The sequence below is a fragment of the Corylus avellana genome, chromosome 4 (genome assembly GCF_965113065.1).
Source record: "Corylus avellana chromosome 4, dhCorAvel1.hap1.2, whole genome shotgun sequence".
NCBI classification, from domain to species: Eukaryota; Viridiplantae; Streptophyta; class Magnoliopsida; order Fagales; family Betulaceae; genus Corylus; species Corylus avellana.
The window spans coordinates 28,426,529-28,438,759 of NC_142493.1; the positions used below are offsets into that span (position 1 = coordinate 28,426,529).

The 12,231-nt window shown below is 34.3% G+C and overlaps 2 protein-coding genes across 2 annotated transcripts; both read left to right on the plus strand.

Moving 5' to 3' along the window:
• Window positions 1-3,363: 3,363 nt before the first annotated feature.
• LOC148586574 (elongation factor 1-alpha-like) lies at window positions 3,364-6,122 on the plus strand. The gene is made up of 3 exons (XM_088515319.1): window positions 3,364-3,455; window positions 4,035-4,514; window positions 5,057-6,122. The coding sequence occupies exons 2-3, from the start codon at window positions 4,053-4,055 to the stop codon at window positions 5,936-5,938; spliced, it is 1,344 nt and encodes a 447-aa protein (XP_088371445.1). The 5' UTR covers window positions 3,364-3,455; window positions 4,035-4,052; the 3' UTR covers window positions 5,939-6,122.
• Window positions 6,123-8,755: 2,633 nt separating this feature from the next.
• LOC132177706 (elongation factor 1-alpha) lies at window positions 8,756-11,723 on the plus strand. Its single transcript, XM_059590136.2, has 3 exons — window positions 8,756-8,864; window positions 9,516-9,995; window positions 10,580-11,723. The coding sequence occupies exons 2-3, from the start codon at window positions 9,534-9,536 to the stop codon at window positions 11,459-11,461; spliced, it is 1,344 nt and encodes a 447-aa protein (XP_059446119.2). The 5' UTR covers window positions 8,756-8,864; window positions 9,516-9,533; the 3' UTR covers window positions 11,462-11,723.
• Window positions 11,724-12,231: the final 508 nt, after the last annotated feature.

Below are 12,231 nucleotides of genomic sequence, written 5' to 3' on the forward strand. Positions count from 1 at the left end.
AAATGCCCCTATAGATTTCTCAATAAAACAAAAATGCCCTTATAAATTCAAAAAAAAAAAATGATTTTTTAAAAAACGAAAAATTTTAATTTAAAAATAATGTTTAAAAAAAAACAAACAAAAATTTTTATTTTATTTTTTTTAAAACGGAAATTTTTATTTAAAAAAAAAACTTTTTTTTTTTATTTAGTTTTAAAAAACAAAAACTTTCATTTTATTAAACGAAAATTTTATTTTTTTTTCAAACGTAAATTTTTATTTAAATAAAATTATAAAACAAAAATAAAAGTAAAAAAACGAAAATTTTCAATTTTTATAAAAAAAAGAATCAAAATTTTTTTAATTTTTTTCTTATAAAATTGATTTAAAAAAAAAAAAAATTGGCCAACGTTTGGATTTTTTTTTTTTTTTTTGTTAGTTTTAGGTTTTTTCTAGAAGTTTTTTTATTTTATTTATTTATTTATTTTTTATTTTACTAAGGGTAATTTCGTCATTTGGAGAACATTGACAATTTTTGGTAGTTTGGGGGGGAACATTGTCACGATTGAAAGTTTGGAGGGGGGACATTGTCAATTGAGTGGTAATTTGAGAGAGTTATGTGGACTTTTCCCTAACAATTATGATGAATTAAGATGTTTTGCGACAAGGACACATAAGAAGTGGTGCTTCTTATAGTTTTAGGGTTTATGTTACGGAAGTAACTTAGTGATAAAGTAGACATTATATTAGAGTAGACTTGTATTTAATATGAATTAGAATTCATTTAAAATTAATTTAAATTAGTTTTACTATCAGTATTTTTATATTAGAGATAAACATGCGTTTCAGTTATTTAATTATTTATTTTAGAGTCAGTATTGCATTAATTATCTTTCTACGGGTTTATCTTTGAGTGTAGGAGTTCTACTCTAAATCTAAGTTGTTGTAATGTTCATATTTAAATGATGATATTTTAATAAAAATGAATTAAAAAATTAATCTAAAACTTTGTATTTGAATAGGTTTCTTCATAATTTAAAAGGTCTAAGTTTCCTCGTAATTTAAGGTTCAGGTTATAACCTAAATTCTATTGCCGTAGTTTACATGTTTAAGTTTTCATGCATGTGATGTTCTCCGATTCTTCGCTTCTAGTACACAAGAATCTTTCATTTTGATGCAGTATTTTGGACGGTCGAATTGGAAATTACAACTTTTTAAACCTTAAAGGTATGATTGTAAACATACCTAAACCTTAGGAGTAAGTGAAGTTATTCAAAAAAAATCTTTAAGATACTTTTGGATGATGCCTTACCAACTTTCTCCTTTGGTAGTACTATGGGCTCGATGCCTGTGAAGGACTTGTCCCCCATAAATAGAAAAATGTCAATAGAAATAAAAAGGGAAAAGTCATGAGAAACTATCATTAAATTGTCAATACCTCCCGTAAACTTTAAAATTGTGTCAATTTTTTCCCCTAACTATTAAAATTTGTTAATGTCTTCCTAATAACAAAAATACCCTGAATAAAAATATTTTGTTTTTAAAGTTATATAAAAAACTAAAAATTAAAAGTTAAAAGAAAAATGGTGTTGTATGGTCGGTATTGTCACATTTTGTGGCCGCCAGTCAAATCTAGTGTCCTAATAGCCATTGCTAGGGCCGCACAGCGCACCACGATGGTGGCAACACTGGTGGTGTGTTTGTTAAAGGGTTTTAGATCGATGCTGTAATAAAAATTGATTGATGTGAAAAAAAGTAAGAATGTTTTTTTTTTTTTTAAAAAAAAAAAAAAAAAAAAAAGTGAAAAAATAAAAATGTTTGGTATGAAAAAAAAAATAAATTGTTTTGTAGTAGTTTTTTTTTTATTTTATTTGAATAGTAATAAAAAGTGATTGATGTGATGTAAAAGAAAGATAATGTTGAAAAAGTGAGATGAATAGTGTTGAACCAAAATCGTTTACCAAACGGGGCCTTGAGTGTGGTGCTACAAGAACTTCTCAATTTTAATTTATACAAAACACTTCCAAAGGTAAATTTAATCACTTAACCATTACTTTAACACTCCCCTCACGTGTAGGCTCAAACTCTCTTTTAATAGATAAGTGCGTAAAATATTTAATTGAAATGAAATGTGAAATTGATGGAGTCAAGTTTCGATCTTAAGACCTTTGACTCATATACCATGTTAAATTACCATTTATCCCAAAAGCTTAAGCTGATAGAAATAGATAAATTTAAACACTTAACCATTACTTTAACATTACCCAATCAATTTTCAATTTGTCTCAAATATGGCCACGACCAAATCAATTCTTACATTTTATTTTTTCAAAATTCAAAATTTAAAACACTTGGTCAAAATTTTATCAAGTGTATCCATACTTTGGTGAAAATTATTAACAAATAATTCAAAATATAAGACAGCTTTTATAGCATAAAACAATTTTAAATACAGTAAAACCACTTATTATATTTATATTACGTACAAAATATTTGTTCAAACTAAAAAAAAAAATTACAAAAAATTACAAAAAATCAACCATTAAGTGGCCTCCCCAAACTAGTTTTTTTTTTTTTTTGGCTATTTTGGTGAGCCAAATCACTAAAAATCACAAAAAAAAACACTCTCCAACAACCTCACTAAAATAGTGATTTTGGGTTGGTGATGAATAGTCTTACTCACTATCTTTAGTGAATGTTATTCACTCATCAAATGAATAAAAAATAATATAATTTTATCTCTCATTCTCCTTTCTTTGAAAAAAGTTAAAAAAACAAAAAGAAGAAAGAAATATTTGAAAAAGAATGTTTAAATTAAATAGTAAAACTTGATAGTTAAAATAGTGAAGTTGTTGGAAATGCTAAAAAAAAGTGAGTAGTTAAAATAGAAAAAAAAATAAGGACATAAATTTCTTCAGAACCAGTCTGGAGGAAATATCTTTAAACCCATTTAAATATTGCAAAGTATCAATAAACATTTAAAACTTACATTAAATTCTTAAGGTCATTAAGATCATTAATAATAGTTTATTAACTTAGACTAACATTTTAAATGTTTATAGATAGTTGACATTATTTTAAATGTATTGAAGGATATTTTCTCCAAACTAATTTGGCGAAAATTTCTGTCCAAAAAATAATGCTCTTAACAAGAGAAAAAGAAGGACGATCAGTGTCAAATTTTAAAAACCCGGTCATGATCCAAAATACCCGAACCCGCTTGTGTGGTTGACTTTTTACTTGTTAAGCAAGCATATAGGACTAAATCGTTATTGAAGCCCCTAGTTAGGGGCAAAACCGTGAACCAAAAAAAGAACGAAATCACGGCCTCGCTTGAAGAAACCCTAGATATCTCCGAATCCCTCAGCTATAAATAGGGCATACAGCGCTTACCTTACGCACTAGCATTCTGCCTCGCTCTCTGCCTTTTCTCTTTCAGGGTTTTAGGATTTACCTCTCAGCCGCCTTAGCTTAAGGTGCGTAAAACTGTTCTCTCCTTCTTATGCGTAGTAGATCGGTGATATTGGTTCTATTAATTTCTGTTTGTGTTCTTTTTTACGCTCTTAAAGGGCTTATTTGCTTCGGTCTCTGCAATTTGGTGTTGATTTTTCTCTTGTTTTTATGTTTTGGTTAGTTGGGTTAGATCTGTTTCTTCTTGATGTAAGTTTTGTTGATTTTTTCGGTATTCAAATTTCGTAGTTGGGTTCGCTGGTTTTAGATTTGATGTTGATGCGGATGAGTTTTGTAGTCTAGTAGATTCAATTCGTGATTTGGGATTGTGTGACTTTTTTGATCCGACATGAATCGATCTTTGTCATTTATCATAATGTTTCCCTCGCTAATAAGTTGATGAATTTTCTTTTCTGTTAGTCATGCTTTTGATTTAAATATTTTTCTTCATATGAAAGAAGAAATCTAGGTTTGTTTTCCCATTTCTATAACATTGTAAAGTGTTTGTAAAGAATAATTTGCGTTTGGTTCATTCGCCTTTTTATCATGCTCAATTGAATATCATCATAATTATGATTTTTTCCCCTTTTAATCTTCTTTTGCAGTTAGTTTTGTGATTTAGAATGGGTAAAGAGAAGGTTCACATCAACATCGTGGTCATCGGCCATGTCGACTCCGGCAAGTCGACCACCACAGGACATTTGATCTACAAGCTCGGAGGAATCGACAAGCGTGTGATTGAGAGGTTCGAGAAGGAAGCCGCTGAAATGAACAAGAGGTCATTCAAGTACGCCTGGGTGCTAGACAAGCTCAAGGCTGAGCGTGAGCGTGGTATCACCATCGATATTGCCTTGTGGAAGTTCGAGACCACCAAGTACTACTGCACTGTCATCGATGCTCCCGGACATCGTGACTTTATCAAGAACATGATTACTGGGACTTCACAGGCCGACTGTGCCGTCCTTATCATTGATTCCACCACTGGTGGTTTTGAAGCTGGAATCTCCAAGGACGGCCAGACCCGTGAGCATGCTCTCCTTGCCTTTACCCTTGGTGTCAGGCAGATGATCTGTTGCTGCAACAAGGTATTGTCTCCTTATTGTTTCTGTTTATGCTTTGTTATCTGATGATTAGATGCCCCTCCGTAGTTCGTTTCATCTGGTAAAGGGACACCCTCAAGTGCAAATGCAATGTTGATATTTACTAATGGCATTTATGGGCATTAATCGAAATGCAGTCCTATGCTTTGATGGGTGACAACTTTATTGGATGATATGTTTTGGTTTTTTATTAAGAGAGATGGCCAAGTGGTATAGTTCTATACAAAGAACTATTGAGGGTTCAAATCCCTCCCTCTCTTTTCTTTTGTATTGCCTCTGTATTATATATATCCTATTGTTTTTGACATTAGTTTTTGTCCGAAGCTTTCTACCTTTTCCAAGTTGAATTTAAATACATTATTCTTTTGTGGCGCTGTTTACATTACGGTTGAGTGTTTTATATGAGTAATAGTATCTTTTTATCTATTGTGAAAATTCTCAATTGTTCAACCATGGGTATATTTTTAGGGCTGAAGTTGTAGTTTGTGCTATTATTATCACTCAATTTATGTTATTGTTCTTTGTAGATGGATGCAACTACCCCTAAATACTCCAAGGCGAGGTATGATGAAATTGTGAAGGAAGTTTCTTCCTACCTGAAGAAGGTTGGTTACAACCCTGACAAAATCCCATTTGTTCCTATCTCTGGTTTCGAGGGTGACAACATGATTGAGAGGTCCACCAACCTTGACTGGTACAAGGGCCCAACCCTCCTTGATGCTCTTGACCTGCTCTCTGAACCCAAGAGGCCCTCAGACAAGCCTCTCCGTCTCCCTCTTCAGGATGTTTACAAGATTGGTGGTATTGGAACTGTCCCAGTTGGTCGTGTAGAGACCGGTGTCATCAAGCCTGGTATGGTTGTCACCTTTGGCCCAACTGGACTGACCACTGAAGTTAAGTCTGTTGAGATGCACCACGAGGCTCTTCTGGAGGCTTTGCCAGGTGACAATGTTGGCTTCAACGTCAAGAATGTTGCTGTGAAGGATCTCAAGCGTGGTTTTGTTGCATCCAACTCAAAGGATGACCCTGCCAGGGAAGCTGCTAACTTCACTGCTCAGGTCATTATCATGAACCACCCTGGTCAGATTGGAAATGGTTATGCCCCAGTTCTCGACTGTCACACCTGCCACATTGCTGTCAAGTTTGCGGAACTTGTCACTAAGATTGACAGGCGGTCTGGTAAGGAGCTCGAGAAGGAGCCCAAGTTTTTGAAGAACGGTGATGCAGGGATTATCAAGATGATTCCCACCAAGCCCATGGTTGTTGAGACTTTCTCCGAGTACCCACCTCTTGGTCGCTTTGCTGTTAGGGACATGCGCCAGACTGTTGCTGTTGGTGTTATCAAGGGTGTTGAGAAGAAGGATCCCTCTGGTGCTAAGGTTACCAAATCTGCTGCCAAGAAGAAGTGAAAAAGTAAATGTTATGGTATGAAAAAAAGGAAAAAAAAAATTGTTTTACAGTGTTTTTTTCTTTTAAAATTTAAAAAGTAATAAAAAATAATTGACTTTATGTATAAAGTGATTGATGTGATGTAAAAGTAAGAATGTTGAAAAATTGAAAAGGGAGATTAATAATGTTGAACCAAAATCGATTGGTACGGGGCCTTGAGTGTGGTGCCACAATTTTTTCTATTCTTATTATATGAAAAATAACTTCTTAATTTTAATTTTTACAAAACACTTTTAAAGGTAAATTTAATTAATTAACCATTATTTTAACTCTTCATTTCACACGTGAAATATTTAATTGATGAAGTCAAAGTTTAATCGTAAGACCTTTGATTCAAATACCTTGTTAAATTACTATTTATCTTAAAAGTTTAAGCTAATCGAAAGTTAAATTTAATCACTTAATCATTACTTTATTATTATTCAATTAATTTTCAATTTGTCTCAAATGATTAGGCTTGTATGCGGTAGTTTTTACTACCACATATATGCTGTCAATATTTTGGACGGCCCAGATTTAAACCTTGCCTTTTTAATTCAAACACTCAGTCTCTTTTCTTCCATGACACAAAAAAAAACATTTAATTTCAGTTAGAGTAAAAATAAGAGGAGTAAGGAAAAAAAAACATGTTAAAATTTAGATTCAGACACAACCCCCTGTCTCTCGTCTCCAGATAATGGAGAAAGATGTCCACAGGAAGATGCATGCCCATGAGAGCTTTTAGACAACATTTGGCATGAATCGTGTTTAAGTTCTAAAAGATAGTAAACAACAGTCTTACATGATAAAAATCTCACAGATATAAGGGAGCGAGAGATTAGAAGATCAATAAGACATGCAAGCAATCTTTACTCTAGCTCTGATTGAAAACCACAATTCATATTCTAACCATTACATACAAAACTACATCAGGCACATTGCTCACATTTGAAAATGTGGGCAACCCACTCTGTTATGCTCTGTTCTATGAAGCTAAAACAGAGGAAATGGCCAAATAGTTTATTGTTGTTCATTGTTTTTACATGAGATTTCCTTTTTTATTTTTTTCACTTCCGAAAAGAATAGGGTAAGTGCAAAGCTTTTAAAGTCAAGCTCGTAACGAGCTTCATTGGTTTGAAATCACATAGCATATTGAATTTTTTTACTGGACTCTTTTTGAAACTTTTGCTAGTTTATTTGCATAGACTTTGAAAGTTAAGAGTACATATGTAATTGTCTGTGCAAGCGCTCAAATCACCTATGACAATCATGGTTTTGAGTATTTCAAAATGTTTTTATGAAAGGCAAATCAATTCTTTTGTACTAACCAGACATCTTTAAAAGAGGGAGAAGAGGGTGCTATAGGCATCTAAACTAAGTAAGATTTTCATTATGACAAATTTCATTTCCCAGTAGCAAATAGAGGTTTGTTTTGTTTGATGGAAGAAAATATCATGGAAGAAGAGAGACGTTTGTTGTTTGGTCAAACCGAGTGAATTTTTGAGTTAAAAAGGCATGGATTAAATTTGAGGTTGTGTCTGAATCTAAATTTAAACATGTTTAATTTTGCGTACTCCTCTTGTTTTTACTCTCATTGGAAATAGATGTTTTATTTTGTTTTACGGAGGAAAAGAGACTGTGTGAGTTTTTGAGTTAGAAAGACATAGATTAAATCTGAGCCATCCAAAATCTTAACAGCATATATGCAGTAGTTTTCACTACCGCAAAGAAGCCGAATCCTTTCTCAAATATGGCCACGAGTCGGCCCCCCAACCAAATCAATTCTTACATTTTATTTTTTTTCAAAATTCAAAATTTAAAACACTTGTCAAAATTTTATCAAGTGTATCCATACTTTGGTTAAAATTATTAACAAATAATTCAAAATATAAGACAGCTTTTATAGCATAAAACACTATTAAATACAGTAAAACCACTTATTATATTTATATTACGTACAAACTAAACAAAAAAAAATTACAAAAAATCAACCATTACGTGATCTCCCCAAACTAGTTTTTTTGTTTTTTTGGTTATTTTAGTGAGCCAAATCACTAAAAATCACAAAAAAACACTCCCCAACAATCACACTAAAATAGTAATTTTGGTTTGGTGATGAATAGTCTTACTCACTATCTTTAGTGAATATTATTCACTCATCAAGTAAATAAAAAATAATATAATTTTTCTCTCTCATTCTCTATTCTTTGAAAAAAGTTAAAAAAAGAAGAAGAAAGAAATCTTTGGAAAAAAAAAAAAAATTAAATCAAATAGTGAAACTTGATAGTTAAAATAGCGAAATTGCTAGAAATGCTCCAAAAAAGTGAGTAGTTAAAAAAAAAAATAATGAGGACAGAAATTTTCTCGAAACCAGTTTAGAAGAAATATCTTTCAACTCATTTAAATATTGCAAAGTGTCTACAAACATTTAAAACGCACATTAAATTCTTAAGGTCATTAATAACCGTTTACTAATTTAGACTAACGTTTTAAATATTTAAAGATAGTTGACACTATTTTAAATGGATTGAAAGATATTTTCTCTAAACTAATTTAGAGGAAATTTCAATAATGCTCTTAATAAGATAAAAAGAAGGACGGTCAATATCAAATTTTAAATACCCGGTCATGGTCCAAAATACCCGAACCCGATTGTGTGGTTGACTTTTTACTTGTTATACAAGCATATACGACTAAATCATTATTGCAGCCTCTAGTTAGGGGTAAAACCGTGAACCAAAAAAGAACGAAATCACGGCCTCGCTCGAAGAAACCCTAGATATCTCCGAGTCCCTCAGCTATAAATAGGGCATATAGCGCTCGCCTTACGCACTCACATTCTGCCTCACTCTCTGCCTTTTCTCATTCAGGGTTTTAGGGTTTCTCTCTCAGCCGCCTTAGCTTAAGGTGCGTAAAACTGTTCTCTCCTTCTTATGCGTAGTAGATCGGTGATATTTGTTCTATTAATTTCTGTTTGTGTTCTTTTTTACGCTCTTAAAGGGCTTATTTGGTTTAGTCTCTGCATTTTGGTGTTGATTTTTCTCTTGTTTTTATGTTTTGGTTAGTTGGGTTAGATCTGTTTCTTCTTGATGTAAGTTTTGTTGATTTTTTCGGTATTCAAATTTCGTAGTTGGGTTCGCTGGTTTTAGATTTGATGTTGATGCGGATGAGTTTTGTAGTTTAGTAGATTCAATTCAGGGATTGTGCGACTTTTTTGATCCGACATGAATCGATCTTTGTCATTTATCATAATGTTTCCCTCGCTAATAAGTTGATGAATTTTCTTTTTTGTTAGTCATGCTTTTGATTTATATATTTTTCTTCATATGAAAGAAGAAATCTAGGTTTGTATTCCCTTTTCTATAACATTGTAAAGTGTTTTTAAAGAATAATTTGCGTTTGGTTCATGCGCCTTTTTCTCATGCTCAATGGAATATCATCATAATTATGATTTTTTTTTTTTAGTTTTTTTGTTGGTTTTGTAGATCTTTGAGAATTTTATCTTTAATTCAATCTGACAGAACCATGTTTTTCCCCCCTTTTAATCTTCTTTTGCAGTTAGTTTTGTGATTTAGAATGGGTAAAGAGAAGGTTCACATCAACATCGTGGTCATCGGCCATGTCGACTCCGGCAAGTCGACCACCACAGGACACTTGATCTACAAGCTCGGAGGAATCGACAAGCGTGTGATCGAGAGGTTCGAGAAGGAAGCCGCTGAAATGAACAAGAGGTCATTCAAGTACGCCTGGGTGCTCGACAAGCTCAAGGCTGAGCGTGAGCGTGGTATCACCATCGATATTGCCTTGTGGAAGTTCGAGACCACCAAGTACTACTGCACTGTCATCGATGCTCCCGGACATCGTGACTTTATCAAGAACATGATTACTGGGACTTCACAGGCTGACTGTGCCGTCCTTATCATTGATTCCACCACTGGTGGTTTTGAAGCTGGAATCTCCAAGGACGGCCAGACCCGTGAGCATGCTCTCCTTGCCTTTACCCTTGGTGTCAAGCAGATGATCTGTTGCTGCAACAAGGTATTGTCTCATTGTTTCTGTTTATGCTTTGTTATCTGATGATTAGATGCCCCTCCCTAGTTCGTTTCATCTGATAAAGGGACACCCTCAAGTGCAAGTGCAATGTTGATATTTTTTTTTTTTGATAAGTAATAAGAAGTTTTATTGATAAGTGCAATGTTGATATTTACTAATGGCATTTATGGGCAGTAATTGAAATGCAGTCCTATGCTTTGATGGGTGCCCACTTTATTGGATGATATGTTTTGGTTTTTTACTAAGAGAGATGGCCAAGTGGTATAGTTCTATACAAAGAACTATTGAGGGTTCAAATCCCTCCCTCTCTTTTCTTTTTTATTGCCTCTGTATTATATATATCCTGTTGTTTTTTACATTAGTTTTTGTCCTAAGCTTTCTACCTTTTCCAAGTTGAACTTAAATACATTTATTCTTTTGTGGCGCTGGTTGAGTGTTTTTTTATGAGTAATAGTATCTTTTTATCTAATGTGAAAATTCTCAGTTGTTCAACCATGGGTATTTTTTTAGGGCTGAAGTTGTAGTTTGTGCTATTGTTATCACTCAATTTATGTTATTGTTCTTTGTAGATGGATGCAACTACCCCTAAATACTCCAAGGCGAGGTATGATGAAATTGTGAAGGAAGTTTCTTCCTACCTGAAGAAGGTTGGTTACAACCCTGACAAAATCCCATTTGTTCCTATCTCTGGTTTCGAGGGTGACAACATGATTGAGAGGTCAACCAACCTTGACTGGTACAAGGGCCCAACTCTCCTTGATGCTCTTGACCTGATCTCTGAACCCAAGAGGCCCTCAGACAAGCCTCTCCGTCTCCCTCTTCAGGATGTTTACAAGATTGGTGGCATTGGAACTGTCCCAGTTGGTCGTGTTGAGACCGGTGTCATCAAGCCTGGTATGGTTGTCACCTTTGGCCCAACTGGACTAACCACTGAAGTTAAGTCTGTTGAGATGCACCACGAGGCTCTTCTGGAGGCTTTGCCAGGTGACAATGTTGGCTTCAACGTCAAGAACGTTGCTGTGAAGGATCTCAAGCGTGGTTTTGTTGCATCCAACTCAAAGGATGACCCTGCCAGGGAAGCTGCTAACTTCACATCTCAGGTCATTATCATGAACCACCCTGGTCAGATTGGAAATGGCTATGCCCCAGTTCTCGACTGCCACACCTGCCACATTGCTGTCAAGTTTGCCGAGCTTGTCACTAAGATTGACAGGCGGTCTGGTAAGGAGCTCGAGAAGGAGCCCAAGTTTTTGAAGAACGGTGATGCAGGGATTATCAAGATGATTCCCACCAAGCCCATGGTTGTTGAGACTTTCTCTGAGTACCCGCCCCTTGGTCGATTTGCTGTTAGGGACATGCGCCAGACTGTTGCTGTTGGTGTTATCAAGGGTGTTGAGAAGAAGGATCCCTCTGGTGCTAAGGTTACCAAATCTGCTGCCAAGAAGAAGTGAATTGTGCGTTCGCCCATTTTCATTGATGTTTTGAACAATTTATATCTGTATTACTGTGTGCCTTTTCAATTTCTAGTCGGTTTTGTCTCTAGTTTTATTTCTATTGGTTTTATGTGTTCCATGTCTGGTCGTCGCACCCAGAACTGGGTGCTAGACAGGCGGTGGCAACACACTGCCAGTGGTGGAGTCCGGGAGTTTTAACACCCTTTTATTGTGGATGTTTTGAGTTAATTTAAATTTAAGGTTTTTAATTTAGTATTTATATACCTGTTTTTGGCTCCTTTAAAATTGCTTGAGGTTTTATGTTTGTTTCTTCGTGTGGGTGCTATTTTGGTCTGCCCTCATTGATTTTTTTTTAACCTATTCTGTTGTTTATGTTGGATGATGCATATAATTCAATCCTTCATTAATTTTCATGAGATTTATGTTGTGGCTACGGATGATGCTTGTCATTTCTTTGCCCGACAATGTTTGGGTCATGTAAGAGTGGTAGGTTTTTAATCGTAAACAGATAAGAAAATCCCACTAAAAAAGAAAAGAGAATTCAATAGTAGAGCCTCTTGATCCTCCCCAACTTTTTCCAGACTGCTTTATAGCAAGTCAATTGCATTATTGCAACTTGGATTATTTTTGGCAAAAGTAATTTGGGCTAAACTTTTGACGGAATGCTTTCCAATGACATTTTTCAAGCCTCCTCACTATCATTTGAGTTGACCAAAATTCTTTATCATCCGCCTGGCCCTTCTTTTCCTTGTAAGTGGGAAGGATTC